Genomic DNA, 12,125 nt, shown 5'->3' on the forward strand with positions numbered 1-12,125 from the left:
CACCCCTCATACCTCATCACAGACAAGTGACAGCTAGCCAGGTTTTGTCTGGATATGATCAAATCTGTCTGACAGCCACTAAAATATTCACTCATATATATATATATATATACAATTATTTTTTTACCAAGGCTGGCCTTTTACCCTCACTAACAGGCTTTATGCTAAGCTAAGCTAATCAGTTTATGGAATAATAACTTCATATTTAAAGAACAAACATTAGAATGGTTATGATATATTGTAATATATATATATATATATATATATATATATTGACATCCCAACTAATTTATCTCCTATCCCAAGAGTTGCAAAAGCACAAAAATGTAAACGAAATATTAAAAAAGTGTAATCTCGAGAAATGTATGACTGGTTATCATGGGAAAATGTGTTGACGCTAGTCCATTTAGGATTTGTATCTTTATTCTCTATTATGTGAACTCAATCTACTGGAAATATAACACCCAACGTGTCAATGTTTTTTCAAGTTTAAATAAGCAGAATGTCAAACTATTTTTTTGACCCTTTATTGACTATTTGGCCTGATGAATGTCATTGGATCTAAGGAACCAGTGACAACACTAATGGTTTAGTTGTGTACATTCTGTTTGAAAACAACAGTCTGAATTTAGACTGGTGCTTTATCATTCAGACACCTTTTAAAAACTCAAGGGTTTAAGAGTAGGCCTTTAGCTGAGGTACTACTGGGTCATGTCCTGATTGTGTGTGTGTGTGTGTGTGTGTGTGTGTGTGTGTGAGAATGTGATGCATGAGTTTAAAGGGGGCGGAGGGGAGGGGCGGGGCTTGTATTAGTCCTATATCCCCGCCTTTGGACTACACAGCAAGTGCCCTTAGAAGGAAAGCCTGTCAGACTATAAACTGGGGAGCTTTTTTTTACGACTGCGCCGCCAATCTCAAGTTCATAAAAGTCAGAGATCAGATCCACTTTTCTGCTCAGTGAAACAATGCGCCTGGTTAGGATGGCGCTTTAGTGATGGCGTATTAAGTCTATGCATTCACGGGTAAGTGCTTTTTAATTGCCCTTACCTTCATTATAATCGATAATGAAAGCAATAACAGTAACTTTATGGACTCCTACAGAACCTTTATGGTCCTGTCAAACTTTTCCCTGCGTAAAAGTTCCTGGTCTCCAGGTCGGGGGTTTATATAACCTGCAGCTCTATTAGACATTGCCAGCTTTATCCAGGCTATCAAAAGATGTCCACAAACTAATCCGCGAGTTTGTTATGCAGGATAACCTCCAGAGATCTTTATTATCTTCTGAAAGGGCAGGGAGGGGGCGTGCATACCGGAGAGAAGTGTCCGCTGTGAGAGGCGGTGGAGGCGGGGAGGAGAGCAGCGCAGTCCTCGGTGGATGACAGGGGGGCATGGAGATGTTGCGCCGCTCCTCTGTGTTTGCTGCTGAAGTTTTTGACCGCTCTCCCACCGACAAGGAGCTGGTGTCCCAGGCCAAAGCACTGTGCAGGGACTACATTCATTCCAGGCTGAACCGTGCCGGCATTGGCTGGTCTAAACCTGAACATGGACTGGCTGCATCAGGTGGAGTGCTGGGAGAGATATCGTCGGTACTGTTATGGCTGGGTAAGTTTAGGAAACCAAACAAACACTAAGCGGACCAACCTTATTGGCTACATTGATTATTGTTATACAGTTTTCCTGTGATATTCCTGCATATGGAATAACTATTGTATTTTTTTTTTATGTAGGCTAAACAAAAGTTTTCTTTGAATAATTTTATTCTAAAACAAAAATGTAAATTTGAAGTTGCCAAAACGTTTTATTTAAAGACAAACACAAATATTATCTAAGTTAATGCACTTAAACTTAATGTACCCTACAGTCGTTTTTAAAAATTGGCTTGATTGGCCACAATGCTGTTGCTTATAATACTGCTGACAATGGATCATTTTATTTTAAACAATTTAATTAAGTAATTTTGTTATGAAAGAGGCATTGTGGTACATATGCACATCCATAAAGGTGCAAAGTCATGCATTTCACAAGTGTCAAAGAAAATTTCTATTATTGCTCCAGGTTGAGAATTATTTTTATTTGCAGCAATATTGGCAGACAGTCAATCTTTATTTGTATAGGGCCAATTTATTACAAATGTTATCACAAGACACTTCACAAAAGAGCAGGTAAAATACCTTCTTTATATGTGTGAATTGAATTGTTAACAGTGTTAGTAAAAACAGTATACAAGAAAATACATCTTAAATCAAACATCGGCAAATACTAGACTTGTCATTTGTACAGAGTGAGGACCTTAATATTTCATGGTGATGGTACTGCTTGACATGGATCTCAGTATTCATAAATATGTGGGCTTATCTTTCATTTCCACTGAAATACCTTGAGGTGGTTCCAGGGATTCCCCCGCAATATCAAGGACACCGTTTCATTTAAATCATATTTCATTACCTGGATCACTGCCCAGAATGAAATAAAAACTAAGTAGACTTCAGAGTGTGAGGTTTCAATATTCCATTTGTGGTTATCACCCAAACTGCAGATAAGATAATCATGCAATTCACTGGAAACCCAGAACTAACAAAGAGTGTTTGTTAAAAAAAAAAAAGGTAAAGTTTGCTCAGGTAAAGTTGAAATGTTTGGCAATACTTTCCTGGCGAAAGTCTCAGAATGATTTCAAAACAGGGTGGAGACACCTCTGAAGAATCCAGAGCAGAGATTAGATCAGTTACACTTGGACTTTGTCTTTTGAAGTCTAAGCTACTAAATATGAAGTCATAGGTTACAACAACATCTACAGTTTAAATAAGAAATACAAAAAATAAGCAGCTGTTGACAGAAGCTGGTTAGCTTAGCTTAGCACAAACACTAAAAACAGGGGCCTGTCCACTGTTGACAAAATAGAAAAACATGTCTCAAACTCACTATTTTACACGTTATATCATCTTGTTAGTTTATCAATTTCAAACACTGTGTAAAGCAAGAGCCATGGTCCTTTTACTAATTGTAGGCGGGGGCAGTCCAGGTAAAAAGCAAAGACCTAGAAGTAATACCTAGAAGAGAGAGCTGTGTTAGCTGTTTCTACCTGCCGACAATCTTTATATTTAAGCCATGTGGCTGTTTGTTAGCTTAACAATACAAAGACACTGAAAAATGGAGGAAAAGCTGGCCTGACTCAATAAAACACTAAAGACAATACACACCTAAAGCGTACTCATTCACATTTTACTTACTGTTTGTTATCTGCTGTTACACCTTGCTTTCACTCACTATAAAAAGTTAAGCTAACAAGCTCTGGCCATATAGCTTAGCTTAGCAAAAAGACTTGAAACAGGGGGTAACATCAAGGAGGCCTGGTTACATTTCGGAGTGCAGTTCATTTTAACAATATGTACCTTGCCCCACTTACATAAAGTTGAGACCATCGCTTTACATCAGCCTGCAGACTGTCCAATAGGGGTTAAAGTTTATTTTTAATCAAAACAGACAGAAGTGAGTGAAATGGGACAATATGATCTTAGAGGAAGAGCCAGTTCACTTTATATCCAGAAATGGATGAAAACTTGTCAATAATCAGAACAGGGAAGTGAGGGAGTGTTCAGGATGTAAGACAAACCAAAGCATGTTGTCTGCATATAGTATAAGTTCATGACATCTGTCATCAATTAGTATGCCTAGAAATACAGGTTCTCTACAGATAGCCATGGGGAGTGGTTCAAGCGTAACATAAAGTAGAGAGGAGAGAGGGTCCCACTTGTCTGGTGCCTCTAACCATAACCCAAATGGAGGGGAGATAATGCTAACCTGCTATTTTATCAAGCCACCATTTGCATTTGAAACAGCTAGCCTGTCTCTGCTCAAAGATAAAAAAGTGACCAGACTTGAAAGCTCATTTAATTCACGTTGTACCTATTTAGTTTGAGAGTACAAGGAGGTAATTGCTGAACCGTCCTCTTGACAAGGCTGCTGATGGTTGCTAATGCAGTCAGCTTTCAGTTTTAAGATAAAGGATGTGTTAATGTTTCTTTCAAAATGAGCAGTCATCTTTCAACTGTGTGTTTAAACAGTGTCATTTTTCACTGATCGTAGTTTCTTCTGTTTTTGGCCAGGTGATGAGTTGGAGTACCTTCGACCCAACGTTTATCGCAACGTAGCGAGACAGCTGAATATAACGGTGGCGTCAGAGAGTGTTGTGTCAGATGCCTTCCTGGCTGTGGCTGCAGACATTTTCTCCACAGGTAGGAGGCCACAACTAAATATCGTAATGTTCTTTAAATCAAGTCATGCATCTCAACCCACCTCATGGGAAGTGGTTAGATAATAATATCTTACAGCTACACATTTGTATGGTTAAAAACAAAGGAAGATAAAACAGCCTTTGTCTTTTCAGAGAAGTTGTTCTGTTGTCATTGTGAAGGAGGAACTTCAAAGCTTGAGGCACATACAATAAAGAACTTGTGTTAATGTCACAATCATAGATTTTTTATTTGAATTACTGGAGCAGTTCCTAGTTTTTGCCCAGAAATGGAAATTACAATCTACTTCTTCATGTAGACACTTCTCAAACAAGGTGAGAAGTCTCCAGTTGGTCTGAAATATTGAGTTGCAGTCATCACCTCCTTAGAAGAAAGGATACTTTCAGTCCATATTAGGTGAAGTTTTTACGGGAACAAGTGATTGTTACAGACAGTTTGGACCCCACCCATGGAGTTCAGACATGAGCCTCAGCTGGTTTACTCCTCAGGGAGTATGAAAAACAATCTGCTACAAAGGTAATTAGGAAGCAAAGTTAGGCCCGGCTGGTCCTCAGTATGTGCAGAAAAGAAACCAACAGAGAAAAATCTCTAAAACCTCAAAACATGTTAAAACTAAAAAAAAAAAAAAAAAATCAACCTTCAATCAAAACATGACAGTAAGATAATGATCATGAGCTGTGTTTAGGCAGTTTGTTTGGTTATTTAGGAATTTTTAGAGGGGTAAAACAAACTGCTGGTAGGACTTAGTCTCAGTTTATAGGTTGAAAAATGTAACCCTCATTGATTTCTGTTTAAATCTGGACAGAATAGGGCTGATAGTCAATGTCATAAAACACCTTTATTTATAAGCTCTTCTCAGAATTCATACTACAATGTGCTTTACAGAGAAGCAAGCCAATAAAAACAAATAAAAGAGATACTAAAACAGTGTAGGCTTAAAAAGACAAAGAAAAACATACAACTTGATCTTTGAATGTAATCAGTAAAACCTTTAGATATTTGCTTAAACATTGTGTGCTGTGTAAAATGGATAAAAGCGGAGTGGTGTTGATGCAGTGTCCGGAGGAAGTTGGAAGCAGCAGTTTAAGATCACAAACTTGTCTATTGTGTATTACGTCAGTCACAAATGTCATGCTGCTTTTCACAGGGCAGGGACCTATAAAACCAAACATTGTGATTAGAGGCCTTTTGGGCTGGGGGCCACCATTTGGTCCTTCTTTTTATGGATCAAATGACATAGTGTTATGTCAGAGTTGTCGCTTGTGTTTAACCCACAGAGTATTTTTTTTAGTGATGGGTGGCTGTGGCTCAGTGGTAGAGTCGATTGTCTCTCAACAAGATGGTCAGAGGTTTGATCACTTGCACATGGGCAAGACACTGAACCCCAAATTGCTCCTGCTGCTGAGTCAGCGGTGTGTGAATGTGTATGAATGGGGTTTGTTAATACTGACGGATACTTTACAAAATAGCCTCTGCAGTCAGGCTTTCTGGAGATTTTCCCTTCATGATATCACAAAGGGCAGTAACCCCTCCCACTGGTGGGTGACACTCCCACAGCTAGGTGTATGTTCTGACCTCTGAGTCTGACTTCTCACCGTAAACAATAGGACATGGTGCAAGCAAGCTTGAGCCACCCAAGCCCTTCCAGAGGGATGTGGTCGAGAACAGCTTATAAGCATTTAAAGCTACAGACACAGAAACAAACTGTTCTGAGTAGGGCTGAAATAGAGGGGTTTATAGACATGATCAAATACAGGATCAGAGTGGATTGAGAACAGGAAACTTTATAGACATTCTTGTCTTGGGGAGCTCTGAGACTTATTAAGTTGTTGAAAAGGAGGAGAATATGTGACTCTTAACAAAATCTAAGCAGAGTTGACTTACAGCTATGGGAAAATATATTTGGTTCAAACCAAATCACATCAACATTTCAATCTTGTGAGATGTAATAAAAAATACCAGACTGAGACATTTTACATTTTATTACCTTATTCACTTACATACTTACAGCTGAAATAGCATCACCATGACATTAAAAAATAAGAGAGGGAGATGCTGCTTTAGTTTTCCATCATACCTGTTTCTTCATGCTCCTCCTAACCCCTGATCACTATAAGATATAGAAAAGTTACCCTGCCAAACTTTGTAGTTATAGTATTTTTATTACAAGTCTCTTAAGTTTTAGTTGCCTCTGGAGTACTTTGTAACCAAAAGTTTGGCCGAAAGATAAATGTTTACTTAATCTCTGACCCACTGCTGGTTAAACAGCAGTGTCACACGTGCTTACAGTACGTAGAGTACCATCTGATAAAGAGATTCTAGGAAGGAATCAGTGCAGAGTTAGAGAAGATGGATGTTACTTAATCATGTACTGGACATGTAAACACTGAACAAATAGTCTGAGGACTTTTACTGTAAATGGTGCGGCAGCAAAAAACTCTGCTCACTGATCTACTGAGCCGTACTGCCTGCTGCCCTGAATGTTGTGTTTGGGATGCTGCTTGTGTTTATAATTTGTTCATCAGACTTTGAAGAGGGCAGCTGACAGACTTCTCCAAAAAGTACTCAGACTCAAATAAGTACTTCACCGTAATTCAAAAACCCTAAAGTTAACCAACAACTTGTTTGCATAACTTTTAGTTTAGCGTGATTTAGAAATGTGTTCATCCATTATCAGGGCATTAAAGCTTTAAATAAAGATGAAATACATGTTGCTACAGCAGTCCTAACGGTTGTCTCCCCTGTCAGGTGTGACGTGGGGGAAGGTGGTGTCTCTGTACGCGGTGGCAGGAGCCCTAGCAGTGGACTGTGTTCGACATGGTCACCCAGCGATGGTCCACACCATCGTCGACTGTTTGGGGGAGTTTGTTCGAAAGAGCCTGACATCCTGGTTAAAGAGGAGAGGGGGCTGGGTAAGGAAACACACCTGTTTGTGTTATGATGAAGTCTTTGGTTTAAGGCTGGTTAGCTAAAGGTGCTATTACAATATAGTTTAATTTAAAATCAAGAAGCTTGATGTAAATAAAATCTATCTTTGGATGGATTGTTAAGTTATAAAAGTGAGCTAATTTCTCTGCTTAATCAAAATAAGAAATTTCTTCCTAATTTTCTAGGGCCCAATGTTGTAATTATTCCATCATCATTTCCTCTGTTTTCTTATAATGAAAACAACAACAAAACAATGCACACAGTTTTTTTCTGCTGACAAAGCATGGCAACTTTTGTGAGGACTTTCAGTTAAATGTAAGGCTGAAAATGAATCTACACCAGAGCAAAGAGCGTGACTGCCAGCGTCTTTAGTATTTGTCGACATATGTTGGTTAGGGGCCCGGCAGAAAAGGTTTGGGAACCACTGGCCTAACTACATCTAAGAATTTGACATGAACAATTCTTATAATCACTGCAACTCCAACATAACACAAACATAGAAAAAGAACATTTAGCTTTCGATTATCAGCTTAACATACACTGGAACAACCGCATCAGACAGAACAGGACATGTAGCTCTTCTCCACAGTTCTCTTAATGGGAAAAGTGTGCAGATAAAACAGAACTGTACAAACTCAGGCACAACAAGCCACAGTGGCTGGCAGGCTGCCTCTGTCTGTGTTCTGCTCTGCTGGAAAGAGCTCAACAAGTGAACAAATGAACGCCCTGGTGCTCAGAAACATGGCACCCAAGTCAGCTCTGTTTTGAAGAGAAGTGGAGTGTGACAAAGTGAAAGGCAGTGCATTGTATAACTGACCTCATGAGCACAAATGAGGGACCTGTTTTTCATGCTCGCTGTTCAGACTGTAACATTTCTTCTCTGGGATGTGAGGTCAGCGTGTAGGGAGGCTAAGTAAGGATTTGCAGCAAAATCTGAAGAGGGAGACGTGTTTAATGTCAGGACTGACACTTTACTGCTCTCTGGGGACTTTCATTGTCTATGCAAGTCTTCTAGTTATATAACTTGAGGTTTGAAGAAAGTATTGCAGAGACTACACTGTTGCCTTTGGCTTTGAAATCACATATCTGTGGGCACCCTGCACATGTTGAGACTGCAGATTCTCAGGATATTTACAAATCAGGAACACATGAGGGATTCATACTATTTTTTTGATAGATACTGGCTTCGACTGCAGTTATTTTTTTCTTGTGTTGTAAAATTCCCCCCTGACTTATACTGTGTATGTATCTCCTCTGCTGTTACAGGTGGATGTAACAAAATGCGTGGTGAACTCTGACCCCAGTTTCCGCTCTCACTGGCTGGTGTCTGCCGCCTGCACCTTTGGACACTATGTGAAGGCCGTTGTGTTGTACCTGCTCAGAGAGAAGTGAACAACAAAAGGTGTTTTGGGACCAAACAGTTACTTTTTGAAGAGGAACAATCCATTAGGGTGTTCCTTGCTACACACCATGGGGACTTTTTCTGTTATGCAATTGCATGGGAGAATATCTACTCTGAAGCAGGAGCTAAAACGGATCCCCTGCACTGGATTTTAAGCAGAATGATAATTAACTTAGCACCCCCACCTCCACGACTCCACTGAAGCATCCTCTGCTTTGGATCATGTTTACACTTTTTGTGCACTGAGCCATTATTGATGAACACTCGCCCTGCACAGACTTCTTCTTCCTCTTCTCATAGATTTTCTATTTATTGTCAGTAGTTCTAACATATGTTATCATATGCTGATCATGTTTTGAACTCAGACAGGAGACCTGCGGATTTTGCTGCCAGTTTAGCAGTGGTTTAGCTGCCCCTAGTGGTTGAAATAGGCAACTACATTAGTCTTTGTAGAGCTCCTGAGGCCATTCGTGACAAATTGGTGTTTCAAACCTCACCTGGATTGCATTTATTTGCCAACAGGCAAGTGCATGCTGAACATATATGCAAATGGCTGCATATTTCTTCTAACCAAGGGACTGTGCATCAAGAGGGTGGGGTTCCAAGAAAGGGAAGGTATCTAAAATGTTCTTTTTGCTGAAGGGAGTATAGTTTAAGAGGGAGGATTTTGATTTCTTTTCTCACTGCAAATGTATTTCTATTCCAGCCAGAGTCACAGAGGATCAAATAGAAAGAATTGTCTGCTTTAATGTGAATAATTGGAAATAGGACAACAATCCTCAGTCCGCCAGGTTTTTAGAAACATATCTTTGTGAATAAGCACGTTTTTCCTTGAAGTCCTTCTGTGTCACAAGTCTTTGAAAAAAGTATCAAGCCTCTGGAGGGGACAGATAATATATGAGGGCTCCTCGTGTGGTCAGCAGATATCCAGATAACTGATGATATCCACACCATTACTTTCTTTAAAATGCTCTGGTCATCCAGTTAACTGTATGCTGAGCTACTTGAGTCGTGCAAATGGAGCAGTAGTGAAGAGATTACCTCTACAATCCATTTATCCCCACTCATTAGCCCATATATATAAAGCTGAATTGTTGACGGGTGATAGCCTTTGGGTTTCAAGGTTGTGTTTCAGCTGCACTTGCTCTTCACTCAGACTGTTTAAAAATAGACTACCAACAAGAAACCAGAAAGCTCCCCACATAAAAAAATGTTATCCCTCACCTACAGATTCTTCCTTCTATGCAGATCTCACAACAGTATGGACGAAAACACTAAATGAAACGTTAAAAGTGAAATTTTCCAATTTGTTGCCAATTTGTAATATTAAAAAGTAAAGTCAACCAAACATTTAAAATACATTTTAAATGCTTAAAACATTCTGGTACACCATCTTTAACTCTTTATATGTCACCACTAAGCTATAATATAGTGAAATAAGTTGTCAGTATTTACTCGTCAAAGTCATTTTCACACAGTCCCTTATAGTCTGTTTAATTGAAGCTACTTCACTACATACATAATGTACAGACTGTCATCAGCACCAGACGTTTAATGTTCCCTATGAGGCGTTGTATCATACTGTATGCTGTAACCGCAGTAGGTCTTAGTATATTTGTTCTGTGTTAGAGCACTTTGATAACATTTCACTTTAAGAGATTTTATTCTGTGAATAATTTCACTTTTTTTGTGATAAGATGTAGCACAAGGAGTCATAGAAAATACATTGATGTCTGTGACTCACCTGCAACTGTAAATATTCAAAATAAAAGTTCTTATAATGATGTGCAAAGTCTTCTGCTCGAAATGTTATTCAGAAGCATCGATACTGTCTCTGAAACATATCTACATGCAATCATTCTTTCAGCAATATCCTCCTGTCTCTCAATCTGGTCTCTTACTACAAAAGAAACCATTGAAGCTATAGTCTGTGTAATAGAGGTCATGAGATTCATGGAAACCTCCCCCTTACGATCGTCACTGTACTGTGCTTTCTCGCTGTAACACCATGACTTGAAGAATTATACAAACATTCACGCCATGAAGTTTTACAATCAGATCCAGATCCATAATGATTTTTTGGGCTTTTTGTGCCTTTATTGTAGAGATAGTACAGTGGATAGAGCTAGAAATCAGGGAGAGAGAGTAGGGAATGACATGCAAGAAAGAAGCCACAGGCCGGATTCAAGCCCAGGCCGTCCACTCTGAGGACCACAGCCTCCATACATGGGGCGTGCGCACCAACCACTGCTCCACCAGCACCCCCAGATCCATAACAACAACTCGTCTCCAGAACATAGTGCTCTATTTCTATGATCCAACACAAGCCAGGATCACTAGATCACTGTCCGAGCAATGTTCCCAGTACCAGCAGCGGCCTACAGAAACAGCTCTGGTAAGAGGTCAGAGGTCGTTTTTTCATACATTCACTAAAATCTGGAATGAGGTCCCACATCATTTCAAGCAGGCATATTTAAACCACCTGATGAATCGACAAAATTGTAATCACTGATTTAACTAATATATGTTGATTTCATCCCCTCCCCCACACCTCTGATTGTCTGTGTTGCTGTTACGTCTGATTGTTGGTTGTGTTTATTGTCTGATGTGATCTTTGTCTTTATGTGCTGCGCAACAGGAACCTGCTGTGAACCAGTTTGAACTGAGTCGGGCCTGTTAAGCTGTAGCTTTGGTAAAGTTACTTTTAATCTTTTCCTGTACAATAAATTAAATGAAATGATTCAAGATTCAAGATTTTTATTGGTCACATGCTCATACAGATGTGCAGTGAAATGTAAACACTCAAATTACTAATACAATGAAATAATGAAAAATGATGAAAATAATGAAAAAATAAATGAAATAATAACGATGTAAGGTAAGCAGTGAGGCATCACATTTCTCCAAACACTGAAGTCTTGAAACATGTAAGTTCACAAGAAAACCACAACCTGAACTGTGTTGAATAAATGACCTCGAGGGCGTTGCATTTGGACAGCAAACCTGACCTGTGACTATCTTTCGGACCACTAGAGGGCACTAAAAACACATTTTATGAAGTGATGAAACGTCTGAAATCCCTCAGACTGCTGCACAGTGAGAGGCTCAGTGTCATCCATAACAAGACCAGATGGTTCAGAGGTTTTACACAACATAATTTGGCCAAGTTTAAAGATCAACATGTCACATTTGTACGAATGAAGCTGGAGATTGTCATATAAAATCTACAAGTGTAAATGTTTATCGAGGCCTATAGGACGTCCTGTAGGATTGTGATTGGTTGTGGACTACTTCAATTTATGTTCAAATCTTTGAATGAATGAGGGGAATGACATCTAACATTAAAATGCATAGAGAGGAGGAGTGTGACCATTTGGGTTTTTTTGATTGATGCCATCTGTTTATAATAAATACTTTGCATGACTTCCCTTTTATTCTTCAGCAGAAAGCAAAGGTGGGAATGTGAAAGAGGCACAGTTCTTATGTCTGTTATGTTCTTCTGGTATCTGTTGAGATTACAAACACCCCTGTGTCAGGGATGATTG

The 12,125-nt window shown here is 39.3% G+C and overlaps 1 protein-coding gene across 3 annotated transcripts; it reads left to right on the forward strand.

The window, feature by feature from the left end:
• The first annotated feature begins 868 nt into the window (after nucleotides 1-868).
• On the forward strand, nucleotides 869-10,366 carry boka (BCL2 family apoptosis regulator BOK a). 3 transcript variants are annotated; one of them, XM_020633146.3, is made up of 5 exons: nucleotides 871-1,022; nucleotides 1,289-1,602; nucleotides 4,104-4,232; nucleotides 6,999-7,162; nucleotides 8,445-10,366. In XM_020633146.3, the coding sequence occupies exons 2-5, from the start codon at nucleotides 1,389-1,391 to the stop codon at nucleotides 8,568-8,570; spliced, it is 633 nt and encodes a 210-aa protein (XP_020488802.1). In that variant the 5' UTR covers nucleotides 871-1,022; nucleotides 1,289-1,388; the 3' UTR covers nucleotides 8,571-10,366. The 3 variants fall into 3 exon arrangements, with proteins under 3 accessions (XP_020488796.1, XP_020488802.1, XP_020488818.1); XM_020633162.3 differs by having other exon boundaries at nucleotides 1,294-1,602; XM_020633140.3 differs by having other exon boundaries at nucleotides 869-1,602.
• Nucleotides 10,367-12,125: the final 1,759 nt, after the last annotated feature.

This window comes from Labrus bergylta, chromosome 6, assembly GCF_963930695.1.
Source record: "Labrus bergylta chromosome 6, fLabBer1.1, whole genome shotgun sequence".
Classification (NCBI taxonomy): Eukaryota; Metazoa; Chordata; class Actinopteri; order Labriformes; family Labridae; genus Labrus; species Labrus bergylta.

Bases quoted from the DNA above. Each gene is read 5' to 3' on its own strand.
- boka (XM_020633140.3), top strand. From the start codon at position 1,389: ATGGAGATGTTGCGCCGCTCCTCTGTGTTTGCTGCTGAAGTTTTTGAC. The intron at 1,603-4,103 runs GTAAGTTTAGGA...GTTTTTGGCCAG, and splicing joins GTCGGTACTGTTATGGCTGG to GTGATGAGTTGGAGTACCTT. The intron at 7,163-8,444 runs GTAAGGAAACAC...CTGCTGTTACAG, and splicing joins TAAAGAGGAGAGGGGGCTGG to GTGGATGTAACAAAATGCGT.